The sequence below is a fragment of the Sinohyriopsis cumingii genome, chromosome 12, assembly GCF_028554795.1.
Source record: "Sinohyriopsis cumingii isolate HCF-2022 chromosome 12, ASM2855479v2, whole genome shotgun sequence".
In the NCBI taxonomy this organism is placed as follows: domain Eukaryota; kingdom Metazoa; phylum Mollusca; class Bivalvia; order Unionida; family Unionidae; genus Sinohyriopsis; species Sinohyriopsis cumingii.
Genome location: NC_142972.1, coordinates 8,837,260 through 8,858,370, shown reverse-complemented (window position 1 = coordinate 8,858,370; position 21,111 = coordinate 8,837,260). Strand labels below are relative to the sequence as shown.

General features: G+C 34.9%; 1 protein-coding gene across 1 annotated transcript in view; it reads right to left on the bottom strand.

Annotated features, from left to right (window-relative positions):
* LOC149785982 (E3 ubiquitin-protein ligase SHPRH-like) overlaps positions 1–21,111 on the bottom strand; it is a 166,862-nt gene that overhangs the window by 83,028 nt on the left and 62,723 nt on the right. Inside the window, exons 9-13 of the mRNA XM_089976242.1 lie at positions 18,262–18,341; positions 15,315–15,359; positions 14,442–14,520; positions 10,257–10,420; positions 5,666–5,773 (exon numbers count right to left, since the gene is read on the bottom strand). Coding sequence (XP_089832368.1) covers positions 5,666–5,773; positions 10,257–10,420; positions 14,442–14,520; positions 15,315–15,359; positions 18,262–18,341 — 476 coding nt within the window. The remainder of the gene's footprint in view (positions 1–5,665; positions 5,774–10,256; positions 10,421–14,441; positions 14,521–15,314; positions 15,360–18,261; positions 18,342–21,111) is intronic.

Sequence of the window (21,111 nt, the reverse complement as noted above, 5' to 3'; positions counted from 1 at the left end):
AAATTAAAGTATTCTTTCAAAAAAAGCGGATCGATGGCACAGGTGACAGGGTAATGAAGTCTTTCATAAAACGTGAATTGATGGCACAGGTGACAGAGTAATGTAGTCTTTCATAAAACGTGAATTGATGGCATAGTTGATGGGAAAAGTAGTCTTTGATAAAATGTGAATTGATAGCACAGGTGAGAATAATGAAGTCTTGGAACAAAAGTGAATTGATGGCACAGGTGACAGAGTAATGTAGTCTTGGAACAAAAGCAAATTGATAGCGCAGGTGACAGATTAATGTAGTCTTGGATCAAAAGTGAATTTATGGCACAGGTGAGAGTAATGTAGTATTAGATCGAAAGTGAACTGATAGCACAGATGAGGCACAGATGACAGAGTTACACAGTCTTTGATAAAAGTAAATTGATGGCAGAGATGACAGTAATGTATTTTGTTCATAAAAGTGAATTGATGTCACAGGTGACAGTAATGTAGTCTTGGATAAGAAAGTGAATTGAGGGCACAGGTGTCAGAGTAATGTAGTCTTTCATAAAGGTGACTCAATGGTACAGGTAACAGAGTAACATAGTCTTTCATAAAAGTGAATCAATGGCACAGGTGATAGAGTAATATAGTCATTTGATAACAAGTGAATCAATGGTACAAGTGATGGAGTAATGTAGTCATTTGATAACAAGTCAATCAATGGCACAGGTGATGGTGTAATGTAGTCATTTGATAACGAGTGAATCAATGGCACAGGTGATGGAGTAATGTAGTCATCTGATAACAAGTGAATCAATGGCACAGGTGATGGAGTAATGTAGTCATATGATGACAAGTGAATCAATGGCACAAGTGATGGAGTAATGTAGTCATTTGATAACAAGTGAATCAATGGCACAGGTGATGGAGTAATGTAGTCATTTGACAACAAGTGAATCAATGGCACAGGTGATGGAGTAATGTAGTCATTTGATAACAAGTCAATCAATGGCACAGGTGATGGAGTAATGTAGTCATATGATGACAAGTGAATCAATGGCACAGGTGATGGAGTAATGTAGTCATTTGATAACAAGTCAATCAATGGCACAGGTGATGGAGTAATGTTGTCATTTGATAACAAGTCAATCAATGGCACAGGTGATGGAGTAATTTAGTCATATGATGACAAGTGAATCAATGACACAGGTGATGGAGTAATGTAGTCATATGATGACAAGTGAATCAATGGCACAGGTGATGGAGTAATGTAGTCATTTGATAACAAGTGAATCAATGGCACAGGTGATGGAGTAATGTAGTCGTTTGATAAGTGAATCAATGGCACAAGTTGATGGAGTAATGTAGTCATTTGATAACAAGTCAATCAATGGCATAGGTGATGGAGTAATGTAGTCATATGATGACAAGTGAATCAATGGCACAGGTGATGGAGTAATGTAGTCATCTGATAACAAGTGAATCAATGGCACAGGTGATGGAGTAATGTAGTCATTTGATAACAAGTGAATCAATGGCACAGGTGATGGAGTAATGTAGTCATATGATGACAAGTCAATCAATGGCACAGGTGATGGAGTAATGTAGTCATTTGATAACAAGTCAATCAATGGCACAGGTGATGGAGTAATGTTGTCATTTGATAACAAGTCAATCAATGGCACAGGTGATGGAGTAATGTAGTCAATTGATAAGTGAATCAATGGCACAAGTGATGGAGTAATGTAGTCATTTGATAACAAGTCAATCAATGGCACAGGCGATGGAGTAATGTAGTCATTTGATAAGTGAATCAATGGCACAGGTGATGGAGTAATGTAGTCATCTGATAACAAGTGAATCAATGGCACAAGTGATGGAGTAATGTAGTCATTTGATAACAAGTGAATCAATGGCAAAGGTGATGGAGTAATGTAGTCATTTGATAAGTGAATCAATGGCACAGGTGATGGAGTAATGTAGTCATTTGACAACAAGTCAATCAATGGCACAGGTGATGGAGTAATGTAGTCATTTGATAAGTGAATCAATGGCACAGGTGATGGAGTAATGTAGTCATTTGATAAGTGAATCAATGGCACAGGTGATGGAGTAATGTAGTCATTTGATAAGTGAATCAATGGCACAGGTGATGGAGTAATGTAGTCATTTGACAACAAGTCAATCAATGGCATAGGTGATGGAGTAATGTAGTCATTTGATAAGTGAATCAATGGCACAGGTGATGGAGTAATGTAGTCATTTGATAAGTGAATCAATGGCACAGGTGATGGAGTAATGTAGTCATTTGACAACAAGTCAATCAATGGCACAGGTGATGGAGTAATGTAGTCATTTGATAAGTGAATCAATGGCACAGGTGATGGAGTAATGTAGTCATTTGATAAGTGAATCAATGGCACAGATGATGGAGTAATGTAGTCATTTGATAACAAGTGAATCAATGGCACAGGTGATGGAGTAATGTAGTCATTTGATAAGTGAATCAATGGCACAGGTGATGGAGTAATGTAGTCATTTGACAACAAGTCAATCAATGGCACAGGTGATGGAGTAATGTAGTCATTTGATAAGTGAATCAATGGCACAGGTGATGGAGTAATGTAATCATTTGATAACAAGTCAATCAACGGCACAGGTGATGGAGTAATGTAATCATTTGATAACAAGTCAATCAATGGCACAGGTGACGGAGTAATGTTGTCATTTGATAACAAGTGAATCAATGGCACAGGTGACGGAGTAATGTTGTCATTTGATAACAAGTCAATCAATGGCACAGGTGATGGAGTAATGCAGTCATTTGATAACAAGTGAATCAATGGCACAGGTGATGGAGTAATGTAGTCATTTGATAAGTGAATCAATGGCACAGATGATGGAGTAATGTAGTCATTTGATAACAAGTCAATCAATGGCACAAGTGATGGAGTAATGTAGTCATTTGATAACAAGTGAATCAATGGCACAGGTGATGGAGTAATTTAGTCATATGATGACAAGTGAATCAATGGCACAGGTGATGGAGTAATGTAGTCATTTGATAACAAGTGAATCAATGGCACAGGTGATGGAGTAATGTAGTCATTTGATAACAAGTCAATCAATGGCACAGGTGATGGAGTAATGTAGTCATTTGATAACAAGTCAATCAATGGCACAGGTGATGGAGTAATGTAGTCATTTGACAACAAGTGAATCAATGGCACAGGTGATGGAGTAATGTAGTCATTTGATAACAAGTCAATCAATGGCACAGGTGATGGAGTAATGTAGTCATATGATGACAAGTGAATCAATGGCACAGGTGATGGAGTAATGTAGTCATTTGATAACAAGTCAATCAATGGCACAGGTGATGGAGTAATGTAGTCATTTGACAACAAGTGAATCAATGGCACAGGTGATGGAGTAATGTAGTCATTTGATAACAAGTCAATCAATGGCACAGGTGAAGGAGTAATGTAGTCATATGATGACAAGTGAATCAATGGCACAGGTGATGGAGTAATGTAGTCATTTGATAACAAGTCAATCAATGGCACAGGTGATGGAGTAATTTAGTCATATGATGACAAGTGAATCAATGGCACAGGTGATGGAGTAATGTAGTCATTTGATAACAAGTCAATCAATGGCACAGGTGATGGAGTAATGTAGTCATTTGACAACAAGTCAATCAATGGCACAGGTGATGGAGTAATGTAGTCCTGAATCGAAAGGAAAACATTTACCAAAGATGAGTGAACACCAATTGCTGCTTTAAAAAAATGCAGTGTATGGACATGATAAAAAACATCAGTGTGTATGTACAATTAAACTGATGGATTACTTGCTACTTTATATCAGTATTTTGGTGGGTTACATATATAAAATGATAGAGTACTTGACATTGTGGTGAGTGCTTTAAAAGCTTAATTTTTTAAGAGGACCATATACCATAAGCATTATTCAGAATTTTAACTCAATGGCACTACTCAAACTCAATACAACTATAAACAGCAACATACTGTTGACACAAATATTTATCGTCAGACTATAAATTCTCATGTTACACACTTGTATGTAATAGTCAAAGTGTTAACACATCTAAATATTACCCTTGTTTTCTATTGGAAAGTTTGATGGAAGAAACCCATCATTTTGATACATATGTTTGCAAGCAGCTAAATATAAACTTTAAGTCAAACAAACATTTACACAGTTGATTGAAAGCCACTTCACATGTCAAGCATCACATGTCTACCAAGTGCATGAAGGGCATGTACTCTATACTGAATGGATTATTTTATGAAAATGTGTCAACAATCAAAGTATCCATGGCTTACAGAAAGCTGAAATTTTTTAATTCACCATAATTAGGATTATTTACCAGAAAAACATTTGTGTGTGCCAGGTAACATGAGTGACATGATGGTGACCAGTGGTTTTCTAGTAATTAGTATACTGTAGTATCATTTAGTTGCATAGGACTCTTTTTGTGGTTCATAAAAAGAGACATATTTGGGGTAGTCAAATTCATGACATTGCATGTCAAAGTTTGCATATTTGTAGGTATTTAATTTCAGGGTTTAACATCCATAAAACCCCAAAAATAAAGTATACAAAAGAATGAAACTATGCCAACACAAACGCTGTTCACCTGAATGTTTAAAACAATACTACCACATGCATGAGCACAAAGCAAAGACCTGAATGTTTAAAACAATACTACCACATGCATGAGCACAAAGCAAAGACCTGAATGTTTAAAACAATACTACTACATGCATGAGTACAAAGCAAAGACCTGAATGTTTAAAACAATACTACTACATGCATGAGCACAAAGCAAAGACCTGAATGTTTAATACTAACACCTTGTTTTGTCCTATTGAATACCTGTAACACCAATGGAAGCTGATGCTGCCAACAACACCAAATAATACTACCGCCTCTATGAGCACAAATAAAAACACCTGCCAAGACCAATCACGTACACAGTGTTTTTGTCTGAGTGCTGAACATCAAAGAAAGCTGATACCACCAATGTTGTTGTTGTTGTTGTTGTGGGGTTTAATGCCATTTTTGTGGCCCCGAGTGGCCGAGTGGTCTAAAGCACTCTCCGTTATGGATCACTGCACTGAGGTGAGATGGCAGTGATCTGTAACAGAGAGCGCTTTAGACCACTCGGCCTCTCAGGGCCCCGACACCACCAATGTGCAAAGATGCAAGCTAAATTAAAAGTCAGTGGAATCACTCCCATGCTTGTATCTGCCTCATATCCAAATCAATTTCAACCACTAGACCTGACAATAAAGAGAGAAAACAAACAAGAATAAAAAAAAAAAAATTCCACAGCTGGTATGCTAAACAGGACATGGAGGCCATCACAGAAATGGAAGATCTTAATGGTGATGATGAGTGCTCTGCATCAGTGAATCTTGCAACCTCATTAATGAAGTTGATTCACAATGAATGGATAATTGCAGTTCACAGGATAATGAGTAAAAGATCAAGCCTAATTATCAACAATTTTTACAAAGCTGGATGTATATAATTATGATAGCTTTAATTTCAAACACAGTGGATCAGATGATATAGTTTTGATTCCCTAAATTCACACAGAATATGAAATGACCAGTCTTGTGCTTGAAACACACAAGCATGCTCTCTAGTAGGTAATCAATACCTCCATTGCCAGTCTGGCACATTCATGGTACTGTCTGCGGTAAAAGTGATCTTCAACTGGGGAAAATGTCAACCAGTGGACATTCTCTGTCTGACCTGGCAAATGGATCTGAATGAAGAAAAAATATTAAGTAATTACATGAATGGCATAATGCTTGAACTGCCCTGACAAATGGACCTAAATCACACAAATAATGGGGTAATTAAGTGAAAAGTATTTTGCTTGAACTGCCCTGACAAATGGACCTAAATCACACAAATAATGGGGTAATTAAGTGAAAAGTATTTTGCTTGAACTGCCCTGACAAATGGACCTAAATCACACAAATAATGGGGTAATTAAGTGAAAAGTATTTTGCTTGAACTGCCCTGACAAATGGACCTAAATCACACAAATAATGGGGTAATTAAGTGAAAAGTATTTTGCTTGAACTACCTGGCAAAAGTATCTGAATATCAATTGTTTGAACTGATAATGGGTTCCGACAACTCACATCTTAAAAAAAGAGAAGCATATGAAACTCAGGATAAAGCAAAGTAAAATATTACAAATTAATAATTACTGGTTGCCAATGATTTGTACCAGGACTGAGAGATTGAAATCTATAGTAAATTATGAGCTTTAAGAACAAGGACTCTGGTGTGAAATATTCAAACTGTAGTGTTTTAAGAAAAAGGACTATGGTGGGATATATTCAAAATGTAGTGTTTTAAGAACAAGGACTTTGGTGGGAAATATTCAAATTGCAGTGTTTTAAGAACAAGGACTATGGTGGAAAATATTATTCAAATTGCAGTGTTTTAAGAACAAGGACTATGGTGGGAAATATCATTCAAATCGTAGTGTTTTAAGAACAAGGACTATGGTGGGAAATATTCAAATTGTAGTGTTTTATGAACAAGGACTATGGTTGGAAATATTCAAATTGCAGCATTAAGAAAAAGGACACTGGTAAGAAATATCATTCCAAATGCAGTGTTTTAAGAACAAAGACTCTGATGGAAATATTCAAACTGCAGCGTTAAGAAAAAGGACTCTGGTAAGAAATATCATTCAAATTGCAGTGTTTTATAAACAAGGACTCTGGTGGGAAATATCATTCAAATTGCAGTGTTTTAAGAACAAGGGCTATGGTGGGAAATATCATTCAAATTGTAGTGTTTTAAGAACAAGGACTATGGTGGGAAAAATTCAAATTGTAATGTTTTAAGAACAAGGACTATGGTGGGAAATATCATTCAAATTGTAGTATTTTAAGAACAAGGACTATGGTGGGAAATATTCAAATTGTAGTGTTTTAAGAACAAGGACTATGGTGGGAAATATCATTCAAGTTGTAGTGTTTTAAGAACAAGGACCATGGTGGGAAATATCATTCAAATTGTAGTGTTTTAAGAACAAGGACCATGGTGGGAAATATCATTCAAATTGTAATGTTTTAAGAACAAGAACTATGGTGGGAAATATCATTCAAATTGTAGTGTTTTAAGAACAAGGACTATGGTGGGAAATATCATTGAAATTGTAATGTTTTAAGAACAAGAACTATAGTGGGAAATATCATTCAAATTGCAGTGTTTTAAGAACAGGACTCTGGTGAGGAATGTCAATCAAATTGCAGTGTTTTAAGAACAATGACTCTGGTGGGAAATATTCTAATTGCAGTGTTTTAAGAACAAGGACTCTGGTGGAAAATATTCTAATTGCAGTGTTTTAAGAACAGGACTCTGGTGAGGAATATCAATCAAATTGCAGTGTTTTAAGAACAGGACTCTGGTGAGGAATATCAATCAAACTGCAGTGTTTTAAGAACAATGACTCTGGTGGGAAATACTCTAATTGCAGTGTTTTAAGAACAAGGACTCTGGTGAGAAATATCTTTCAAATTGCAGTGTTTTAAGAACAAGGGCTATGGTGGGAAATATCATTCAAATTGTAGTGTTTTAAGAACAAGGACTTTGGTGGGAAATATTCAAATTGTAGTGTTTTAAGAACAACGACTACGGTGGGAAATATCATTCAAATTGTAATGTTTTAAGAACAAGGACTATGGTGGGAAATATCATTCAAATTGTAGTGTTTTAAGAACAAGGACTATGGTGGGAAATATTCAAATTGTAGTGTTTTAAGAACAATGACTACAGTGGGAAATATCATTCAAATTGTAGTGTTTAAAGAAGAAGAACTATGGTGGGAAATATCATTCAAGTTGTAGTGTTTTAAGAACAAGGACCATGGTAGGAAATATCATTCAAATTGTAATGTTTTAAGAACAAGGACTATGGTGGGAAATATCATTCAAATTGTAGTGTTTTAAGAACAAGGACTATGGTGGGAAATATTCAAATTGTAGTGTTTTAAGAACAACGACTACGGTGGGAAATATTCAAATTGTAGTGTTTAAAGAACAAGAACTATGGTGGGAAATATCATTCAAGTTGTAGTGTTTTAAGAACAAGGACCATGGTGGGAAATATCATTCAAATTTTAGTGTTTTAAGAACAAGGAACATGGTGGGAAATATCGTTCAAATTGTAATGTTTTAAGAACAAGAACTATGGTGGGAAATATCATTCAAATTGTAGTGTTTTAAGAACAAGGACTATGGTGGGAAATATCATTCAAATTGTAGTGTTTTAAGAACAAGAACTATGGTGGGAAATATCATTCAATTTGTAGTGTTTTAAGAACAAGGACCATGGTGGGAAATATCATTCAAATTGTAGTGTTTTAAGAACAAGGACTATGGTGGGAAATATCATTCAAATTGCAGTGTTTTAAGAACAAGGACCATAGTGGGAAATATTCAAACTGCAGTGTTTTAAGAACAAGGACTCTGGTGGAAATATTCAAATTGCAGCATTAAGAACATGGACTCTGGTAAGAAATATCACTCAAATTGCAGTGTTTTAAGAACAGGACTCTGGTGAGGAATATCAATCAAATTGCAGTGTTGTAAGAACAATGACTCTGGTGGGAAATATTCAAATTGCAGTGTTCAAGAACAAGGACTCTGGTGGAAAATATACCAATTGCAGTGTTTAAGAACAAGGACTATGGTGGAAATTTTTCAAATTGCAGTGCTTCAAGAACAAGGACTCTGGTGAGAAATATCTTTCAAATTGTAGTGTTTATATGACATAAGGTACAATGGTCCCACAGCATTAATATAGCAAGAGTACTATGAACTCCAAATTATAGCTGTACCCAAACTTAACAGACCACTATACAGAAACTAGTAAGGCATGGTTGATTCTGAAAACCAATGGGTCCCAATGATCTAGGAGTTTGGTCAAGGTATGTGGTCATGAACTAAACTTACTGTGCAGAAATATTTGCTTTCTTATTCGACTTAATGTGACCATGACCTCAAAAGCCCTGAATCTAAATGTTTCTTTATTACGCTAAGCGCAAGCCATTAACAACAACAACACACTTTAGTGCAAAAGTTATTCTGCAAAAACATAATTTTGTTTGAATCACAATTATATTGACACTTGATCTTTTGATCCCAAAATCAACAAGCCTCTTCCATTCATTAAGAGCAAGACCTCCATGAGCTTTCGTCAATGGTCAAGAACTAGAGCATTTTTGCAACTTTTCTTCTTTTAATCAAACTGACTTTGACCTTCAACCTTTTGACTTCAAAATCAACAGGCTTCCTTCTTACCCAAAATGCACATCATCCACTAACTTGGGTTGACATTTCTGTACAGGAACTATTATTATATTTTCAGTCACAGTGACCTTGATCTTTGACCTTTTGATCACTAAACAGTTAGGCTTTCATCCTAACCCCAAATGTAAGCCATCAACAAAGTTTATACAAGGTGCACTAATATCACTGTGCAAAAACTTTTTTTCTTTCAGTCACAGTGACCTTGACTTTCAACCATTTGAATCATAAATTCATAGGTTTCTTCCTTACCCCAAATACAAACTAAACACAGTTTGGTCCAGAAACAGGAAGATATATAACTAATGTTATTGTCAAGAAAACTAAATTTTCTTTCCGTCGCAGTGTCCTCCTTGACCTTTGACCTAAAAATTAAGTTCATTCTTCCTTACCCCAAGTACAAGGTATCCACAAAGTTTGATCCAATTATATAATGCAGAACTTGTATTAATGTGAGGAAACCATTTTTCTTCTTTCAGTCATTTATCATGACTTTTGACCTCTTGACCCAAAAATAGATAGGGTTCTTCCTTATCTCAGGTACAAGCCATCGACAAAGCTTGTTGACAGTGGATGATGAAGAACTGAAGTCATCATGCAGAAAAGGAAAAATGAATGGATAGGTATGCAGAAAGGTCAGTTCAAGATGAAAATGACTAAGACTGATACACAGACAGGCAAGTGGGAAGCTTACTGGAGGATAATGACACATGCAAGTGAACCAGTCTATGATGTATTCTCCCTACATATCATTTTCACCATCACTAAGCAATAAAAAGTGAAACCTATGTCTCACAATCTGCCAATGTAGTTGAGACAAAACTTTGAGACAGACCAACAAAATATGAGGGAAAAAGAGTACTTGAAATGCATCTGCAGTTCGAAAATATTCTGGGAAATTGTTTAGATAGCTACCTGGTCAATAATATCCTTCTTGGCAGTCCTCCACAGAACCTGGCACATAAGGTCATACATAGGGTCTTTCACTCCATAACAGAATGGTTCATAGATGAGAGCTTTCCACCACTGTTGTACCCAGTAGGGATCTAGTCCCAGGAACAGTATAAGACCATACAGATCTGAAAATAAAGTAGAAAAACTAGTGAAAAGCCTTCTCCAATGACAACTGTCCTTATAAAAGTAGTGGTATCTCTTGAGGGAGTTGAGGGGAAATGGAAAAATATACTATTCTGAAATTAGACAAGGTGACCTCTGAAGAGATGCATGAATTTTTACCTTTACCACAGCATACAGGCTTTTCACACTTTCTTTCCATTAAAGTAATAGTCATTCTGGTCATGTATGTATTTGGTACAAAATACTTCAGTAAATAGGTGACATTTTAGAGAAATCAACTGTAAATGTATTCAGTGGTGACTATTCACTTTATTTCACTGATTGTCATTCAATATTCTTTGGAAGATCATTAAAATACATAAGATATCAATGCCTCAAGATATACATATGATAAAATCAATATTAAAGTATGTCAACATTTTCTGATGAGGCTAACAACAGGTGTGACAGGGCAAAAACTGGATTGAATGTCGCATTATGTCACAATGAAAGTGCTGCATACTGGAAAAAATTTACCTACCCCTGCACTGGCAATTAGACCAAACACTGACCCAGGTTAGTGCCATTTTTCTACTGTAAAAGACCACAGCAATCCATAATTTTCATAAGAATGTTTTACAATAACAGCTAAGGTGCTGATTGCTCATCATGAATGAACAGGCTGATATAACTGCTTTAACATTAAATATCTGAACAACAAAATTGTATTTAAGATCACTAAAGGCTGCATTAACATACACTTTAGGAAGCCTGTAGTGGTGGGTAATGAAATGAAAATCATGTTTCAATATACTGCAGCATTGTTGTGATATACTGATTGGACAATCCAGACTCAAGTCAATCTGAGTCATCAGGAAGCTAAACACCATCATACTGAAATCAAGACACAAGTAACTGGAGCTTCTCAGTGATGAAGATTCGCTATCATCAAATGTTCCACTGAGTATCTTTAGTGTGTTTCAAGCAGGAAGAGGTTGCTAATATTACCTTTATAAAAATAACAGAGTTTCAAAGAAACATTATTCAAATGTTATGTTAATATCATGTGATACTGATATAATGAATTAACAGTGTGATATCTGCATCACCAGCTTTATATCACAACATCTGATTTTATCACATACTACTAGAAGCCTATCCACAGACATTAAATTCTACATGGATATCTAAGTACCCACTGGTATGTTTACCAGAGGTATGTAGTTTTAATAGTATATTACTGTGGCACAGATCCTGCCAATATGTGTACCACAGTACACTGACAACGAACCAGTTTTTGCAGTACTTTTATAAATAGCATATTAACAAACTTTTTTTTACTTCAGCCTTCATTTGTTACATATAAATATTTTGTTCCTTTCAATGGCTGTTGTTCTCAAACTGCAAAACAATGTCTGAAAGTCTGGATAAAAAGGCAAAATCATTCATCTGGCAGCATATTTGGCTGGAATTCTCCAAGATAGACAAAATTAAATGATAACCTTTCCATCTGTCATTAAAAGTGATGCAGAGGTGAAGTTCAAAGGTGGGACAATAAACTTATCAGCCCATGTCAACCAATATCATCACATCTAGCCTCCAATGCTGCCATCACCAATATCATCACATCCTACAAATAGCATCACATCCTAGTCTCCAATATCATCACATCCTACCAATATCATCATATCATAGCCTCCAATAATGTCACATCCTACCTATATCATCACATCCTACAAATACCATCACATCCTACCAATATCATCACATCCTACCAATATCATTGCATCCTAGCCTTTAATATTATCACATCCTTGCCTCCAATATCATAACATCCTACCAATATCATCACATCCTAGCCTCCAATATCATCACATCCTACAAATACCATCACATCCTACCAATATCATCACATCCTAGCCTTCAATATCATCGCATCCTACCAATATCATCACATCCTAGCCTCCAATATCATCACATCCTAGCCTCCAATGCTGCCATCACCAATATCATCACATCCTAACCTCCAACATCCATAGCTGCCAACCTTCCAGGCTCACAATTAGTGAAAATAGGGATAAAAAATCGTGAATTTGGACAAGAATTCGTGAAAAATACCATGACAATAACTCCATCCACTCTGACCGTCAATACTACACTATATCAAGTTCGCAATATAAAACTAAAACACTACATATATGCAGAAATATTTATTTATCAAGACATGATACTGTGGCAGACTTGAACTTCCTCAACTGCTTGATCGTAAATTTGTTTTCTAAACAGTTAAGACTTTTTGCCAGCTGGTTGATCTTGGTGACTAAAATTACTGACAAATTTTCTGCAGCTAAGGAGGCCATAAAGTCTTATTTTTCCTCACTAGAGAAAATACACTTTCGCTTGCACTGTTGCTGTGAGGAATGCACAGGAGCTGCAGCACTTTTGGTCCTTCCACATGAAAATTTGGAATCGATTTTCGAGTCCGGCAACATTTGTCAGAACAAATGTTTAGCATGGTCTCCAGCTGATAAAGGTAGATTGTGTTCGACAAGAAAACTTACAAATAATGCTTCAGCGCTGGTAGCCTGCATTTCTTCTGCCAATTGTTTAAAATATTCCGGAGCTGCAATCTGTGAATTCTTAATTTTACCAACTTCTACGTGTTTTTTGCAACCGACGTGCTTTCTCACATCGTCTCTGCAATGTCACACTGAGTGCAAAATGCATGATGAATATCAATGTTTAATGGCAGAATGCATGGCCAATTTTTTATATATTCCAAATTAAACTTCACTTTTTGAGTAATACACTTATTTTTTCTTAGTGGTGAAGACATTTTCAAAATCGTACATGCGATGCTGAACCGTAACTCAAATCAGTGACGGTGACACATGCGCAGAGCAAAATTCCGGTTAGGCCCCAGTTTCTCTCAAAAGCCTTTGTAAAACTACTCTTATACATATAGATTAAAATAGGCTAAAATGTTTGCTACCAGGCCAACTGTACTAATCGGCTGCAGATCTACTAATATCGCGACCAGCAATACCAGACCGTTTCGGCAACTGCGAATATCATGACTAGTGCTTAAAGGGAAATCGGTTATTTTATTAAAGATTTTAAATAATTGAGGATTAGAGAATTCGTGAATTTTTGGCTTGCGGCGTGAATCCGTGAATCGCTGAAAAAGTTGTGAAATTCACACCAAATTTGTGAGGGTTGGCAGCTATGAATATCATCACATCCTAGCCTCCAATGCTGCCATCACCAATATCACATCCTAACCTCCAATACCATCACATCCTAGCCTCCAATATCATCACATTATATCAATATCATCACATCCTAGCCTCCAATATCATCACATCCTAGCCTCCAATATCATCTCATTCTACCAATAACATGACATCCTACCAATATCATCACATCCTAGCCTCCAATATCATCACATCCTACCAATATCATCACATCCTAGCCTCCAATATTGTCACATCCTACCAATATCATCACATCCTACCAATGTCATCACATCCTAGCATCACATCCTACAAATACCATCACATCCTACCAATATCATCACATCCTAGCCTCCAATATCATCACATCCTACCAATATCATCACATCCTAGCCTCCAATATCATCACATTCTACCAATATAATCACATCCTAGCCTCCAATATCATCACATCCTAGCCTCCAATATCATCACATCCTAGCCTCCAATGCTGCCAGAGCTCAGAAGATGCAAATTAAACAGGAATCTATTTCATGTAGTATGGACTCTCCTAATGGGTATCTTCTATTCAACTATCAATTACTCAGATTTTTCATAATGAAACTTGCAAGCATAATAATGATGTCAGCATTTAAATGATGAGAGAAAGAGGGAGCTATTCAGTATGACATTAGGTTCTAAAGTTTGATTATCCATTAACATTTAATGTAACACTGATCAGTTATACTCATCACCAGCAATTAATGACACATCCTAAAAAAGGTGGCATCTTGTTTCCCATGAGAATAGCATGAAGTGACATGTGACTCACCAGCTACTTTTTTCTGTATCGGTGTACCAGTAACACACCATCTGTTGACTGATGTCAATCTCAGTGCCATCTCGGCTGTCTAAAATAAAGAAAGTTGCATGTTTTCTTGACGTTTGAAATAACCATTGAAAAAAAAAGGTTGAGTTACTAACTCACTTGCAATAAAGTCTTCTTATACTTTTCAATTTAAAATCTGTCTACTGGTAAAAACCCAAAGTTGATATTACCATCAATTCCGAAGGAAAAGCAATAACAAGATCATCAAAATGAATGTCAAAGTAGCAGTGTTTTCATGTAGGAATGGGTCCACTAATCCATTTCCCACAGAACTTAATGCTAATATATTAAAAAACATACAAAAAACCATACATGCTTCCATTCATTAGAGTTCAAGAATTTTTCTGAAAAAATGTGTTTTGCAGAATTTTCTTGAGCCTCATTCTATTAAACAGATGACTACCTGGTCAGCACCTGATAACCTAACCTTGCATCTAGAGTTCATGTGCTATTTTGTCAGCACCTGATAACCTAACCTTGCATCTAGAGTTCATGTGCTTTTTGTCAGCACCTGATAACCTAACCTTGCATCTAGAGTTCATGTGCTTTTTGTCAGCACCTGATAACCTAACCTTGCATCTAGAGTTCATGTGCTTTTTGTCAGCACCTGATAACCTAACCTTGCATCTAGAGTTCATGTGCTTTTTGTCAGTAGGAAATTAAGTATAGGATATCAAAATATCAAAAGTAAATAATTTTGTTGTCAACTACAGCATATAGATTTAAGTTTTTGAAATATATATAACATCACCTGGAGTTGTGTACTAATTATCAATCTGTATGCAGCCAATATCCTTATAATAAAACTTTTCTTACCTTTGTTGTTGTACATTCCACCATTTGAGCTTCATCCAAACAAATCTGAAATTGTGAAAATGTATTGTGAAACTTTAATCATTGTGGAAAAAACAACTGTTCGAAAGTTAGAAAAGAAATGTACAATACTGTTGGAACAATACTGCATCAAACATACAAGTTGAATGATGCATCCAACATATAAGTTTTTGTGATTAAAAGCATCCAGAAAACTTTCCTACTAAGACATACATAATTTCTTGCTTTGTATATGTTAAATGATACATCTGTTGGTGACTTTTGAGGCCAGGGGAGGAGAAGTGTTCTGCGACCAGGCTTCTGTACAGCTTCTTTGTCATGCAATCAGATCTATGAAGGCTGATCCTTTTGTTTAGCTTTTCAGTTTCTCTGACATATTGGATGCCACAGATCCGACATGTGATGAGATAAATTACATTCTCTGTTTTGCACGCTTTATTTGGACCATGTATGTTTAATTTTTCTCTAGTCACTGTGCTAGAAATTGTCCTGATCTCTATCATATGTTGACAGGTTTTTCACCACTTCTCCCCTGGCCACACTTTCAGTGATATAACATTGCAATTGCTCACAACCCCAACTGGAGTCCCCAAACTAGGAAAGAAAAGGAATCTTACTGGATATGCCGCCTTAGAACATTGAAACTAAACAGTTTAGAAAAAGACAACCATGCACAAATAAAATTATCTTTTGCAGCCAACATATTTTCTTTTAAATAATTCTCTAAATTTGCTTAATAGCCTATGACTACTATAGCAATGAAATATCCGGGATATAATTTGCGCTTACATAAATTTACATAAAATACCAGATGTTGTTATGTCTTATCAATTTCTAGGTCGATACAAATATTTTCCAGTATCAGCAACAAGTTGAAATAAATTAGATGAAACATAATAAAGTTAATAGGTTGAATTCCTGTAGAAACAGCCATGTAAAGTTTCGCAAAAATTACCATTTTTCTGTTTTATTTGTTTGTCTTGTCTATGTTTTGTATTTGCCTTTGAAAAAGACTCATTAAAGAGTTGAAAGCACTCATGCTAGCTAGATAATAGTTTTGCAATGTTCGTTGACAGTTTATTGCATTTATATATATATATATATATATATATATATATATATATATAGAGAGAGAGAGAGAGAGAGAGAGAGAGAGAGAAATGAGCAATCAGATTTATTCCTAATTCCTGAGCCTTATTTTTGTTTAAACATCAGTATGCAGATGTATTTAATGTTGTGTTTAGATTTAGTTTGAGAGGAACTATTCATTTAAATTGATTTTCGGCATTACAATGTACTCATATAACAGTCTGGAGAAAATCAATATTCTGGAACTATTGTTAATTCATTCAAGGACATTTTGGACAATGCCACTCTGATAAATCAAGACTGTTGGTACAGCAGCACACAGAGGGCCTGGAATTCATATGGAACACTCTATAAGACTTGTAATTGAACTTTTAGGAAATTTTAGATTTAGTTCACAATAGTGTAAGTTCCTTTTAAATTTCCATTTTGTAACTAAAAGAATTAAATTATTTGTTAAGTTTTAGAAAACTTGATGGTTTTGCTTTATCTACCATTTAGTTTGAGAATATAGAGTTGCAATAATGGTGAGAATTGTTTGAAGAAAATCATATACTTTTTTAAAAGCTCAATATGCAATGTGGTGCCTTGATGGTCAAATGCTGTAATAACTAAAATCAATGAGGGAATGATGTGGGAATTATAATGTTTGTAGTCAATGTTGTGCCTTGATGGTCAAATGCTGTAATAACTAAATTAATGCAGGAATGATGTGGGAATTATAAACTTTGCGGTCAATATGGTGCCTTGATGGTCAAATAATTAAGTAAAAATATGTCAGCAATCATATCCTGTTGCAATATAGTGTGGTGTTAGGTGTCAGCAATCACATCCTGTAACAATATAATGTTGTGTTAGGTGTCAGCAATCATATTGTGTAACAAACTAATGTGATGTTGAGTGTCAGCAATAATTTCCTGTCACAATATAATGTGTTCTTAGATGTCGGTAATCATATCCTGTCACAATAAGTGTTTTTAGGTGTCACTAATAATATCCTCTCACAACATAATGTGTTAGATGTCAGTAATAATATCCAGTCACAATATAGTGTCTTGTTAGATGTCACTAATAATATCCTGTCACAATATAATGTGTTAGATGTCAGTAATAATATCCTGTCACAATATGTGTTTTTAGGTGTCAGTAATTATATCCTGTCAAAATAATACCCTGTCACAATATAATGTGTTGTTAGCTGTCAGTAATAATATCCTGTCAAAATATAATGTGTTTTAGGTGTCAGTAATAATATCCTGTCATAATATAATATGCCGTTAGGTGTCAGTAATAATATCCTGTCACTATAAAATGTGTTTTAGGTGTCAGTAATAATATCCTGTTATAATATAATCCTGTAGCAATATAGTGTGGTGTTAATGTATGCAGTACAAAATCTTGGAGATAATTACTTGTTAGTCTGATTTTCATGATGGTCTGATGTAACAAAAATAGCAGTTTACACTTTCAGATATATTCACCTACATCAAGAAGGGAACTCTATATACCTCTTATGTTGTTGTTATTGTTGTTGGGTTTAACGCCATTTCCAGCACACAATAGGCTATACATGGCAGCGAGTATTAATGGCAGAGGAAGAACCCAGGAAACCCCGGAAAGAACCACCGACCCACGAGAAGCTACTGGCAAGCTTTCTCACATACCCACATTGGCTGAATCCGAGACTCGAACCAGCGCAGACAGAGGTGAGATGGCAGTGATCCGTAAAACAGAGAGCGCTTTAGACCACTCTGCCACTCGGAGACCCCACCTCTTATGTGTCAGCTTCATAGAAAGAATGAGTATATATCTTATTGCATGTGCAAAAATACTTAAGACATACCCTCCACCATTCAACAGCAATAATTGGACTGGGGATAGCCATAAAGCGTTTGGGATGCCTCAGCTTTCTACCACTGTCACCTATAAAGTAAAGAAAATGTCAAGCACTGAAATAAAAAAAATTAAAAAATGAAATTTATTTAAAAGGTTGATTAATTTAAAGAAAGTCACTTGGCATATATATATATATATATATATATATATATATATATATATGCGAGTGTAGTATGAACAAAATCCCATGTTTTTCACTGCATATTATAATAAACACTCTCAACCACACACATTCACATACACACCCAGATAGCAACCAAAGTAAAAATCAATGTATTATCTATGTAATATAAATAATGTATTATCTATGTAATATAAATAATGTATTATCTAAGTAATATGAATAATGTATTATCTGTGTAATATAAAATGCATTTTTTTCTGCTATTTCTACATAACATGAAGTTTGGTCATTGTATTTCAGATTTTGCATACATGACCCCTTAACACCCCTACTAGGAATCCCAGGGACAGAAAACTACTGTAATGACAGTTTTTCTATAATCATGTATTATCAACATTATGACCTGTAAGGTGTGTATTATGAACATTATGACTTGTATGGTGTGTATTATGAACATTATGACCTGCAAGGTGTGTATTATAAACATTATGACCTGTAAGGTGTGTATTTTGAACATTATGACCTGTAAGGTGTGTATTATGAACATTATGACTTGTAAGGTGTGTATTATGAACATTATGACTTGTAAGTTGTGTATTATGAACATTATGACCTGTAAGGTGTGTATTATAAACATTATGACCTGTAAGGTGTGTATTATAAACATTATGACCTGTAAGGTGTGTATTATGAACATTATGACTTGTATGGTGTGTATTATGAACATTATGACCTGTAAGATGTGTATTATGAACATTATGACTTGTATGGTGTGTATTATGAACATTATGACCTATAAGGTGTGTATTATAAAAATTATGACCTCTAAGGTGTGTATTATGAACATTATGACCTGTAAGGTGTGTATTATGAACATTACGACTTGTAAGGTGTGTATTATGAACATTATGACCTGTAAGGTGTGTATTATAAACATTATGACCTGTAAGGTGTGTATTAAGAACATTATGACCTGCAAGGTGTGTATTACGAACATCATGACCTGTAAGGTGTGTATTATGAACATTATGACTTGTAAGGTGTATATTATGAACATTATGACTTGTATGGTGTGTATTATGAACATTATGACCTGAAAGATGTGTATTATGAACATTATGACTTGTATGGTGTGTATTATGAACATTATGACCTATAAGGTGTGTATTATAAACATCATGACCTGGATGGTGTGTATTATAAAAATTATGACCTGTAAGGTGTGTATTATGAACATTATGACCTGTAAGGTGTGTATTATGAACATTATGACTTCTATGGTGTGTATTATGAACATTATGACTTGTAAGATGTTTATTAATAACATTATGACCTGTAAGATGTGTATTATGAACATTATTACCTGTAAGGTGTGTATTATGAACATTATGACCTGTAAGGTGTGTATTATGAACATTATGACTTCTATGGTGTGTATTATGAACATTATGACTTGTAAGATGTGTATTAATAACATTATGACCTGTAAGATATGTATTATGAACAGTATTACCTGTAAGGTGTCTATTATGAACATTATGACCTGTAAGGTGTGTATTATGAACATTATGACTTCTATGGTGTGTATTATGAACATTATGACCTGTAAGGTGTGTATTAATAACATTATGACCTGTAAGATGTGTATTATGAACATTATTACCTGTAAGGTGTGTATTATGAACATTATGACCTGTAAGGTGTGTATTAAGAACATTATGACCTGTAAGGTGTGTATTATGAACATTATGACCTGTAAGGTGTGTATTATGAACATTATGACCTGTAAGGTGTGTATTATGAACATTATGACTTGTATGGTGTGTATTATGAACATTATGACCTGTAAGGTGTGTATTATGAACATTATGACTTGTATGGTGTCTATTATGAACATTATGACCTATAAGGTGTGTATTATAAACATTATGACCTGCATGGTGTGTATTATAAAAATTATGACCTGCAAGGTGTGTATTATGAACATTATGTCCTGTAAGGTGTGTATTATGAACATTATGACTTCCTTGGTGTGTATTATGAACATTATGACTTGTAAGATGTGTATTAATAACATTATGACCTGTAAGGTGTGTATTAATAACATTATGACCTGTAAGATGTGTATTATGAACATTATTACCTGTAACGTGTGTATTATGAACATTATGACCTATAAGGTGTGTATTATGAACATTATGACCTGTAAGGTGTGTATTAAGAACATTATGACCTGTAAGGTGTGTATTATGAACATTATGACCTGTAAGGTGTGTATTATGAACATTATGACCTGTAAGGTGTGTATTATGAACATTATGACTTGTATGGTGTGTATTATGAACATTATGACCTGTAAGGTGTGTATTATGAACATTATGACTTGTATGGTGTCTATTATGAACATTATGACCTATAAGGTGTGTATTATAAACATTATGACCTGCATGGTGTGTATTATAAAAATTATGACCTGCAAGGTGTGTATTATGAACATTATGTCCTGTAAGGTGTGTATTATGAACATTATGACTTCTTTGGTGTGTATTATGAACATTATGACTTGTAAGATGTGTATTAATAACATTATGACCTGTAAGGTGTGTATTAATAACATTATGACCTGTAAGATGTGTATTATGAACATTATTACCTGTAACGTGTGTATTATGA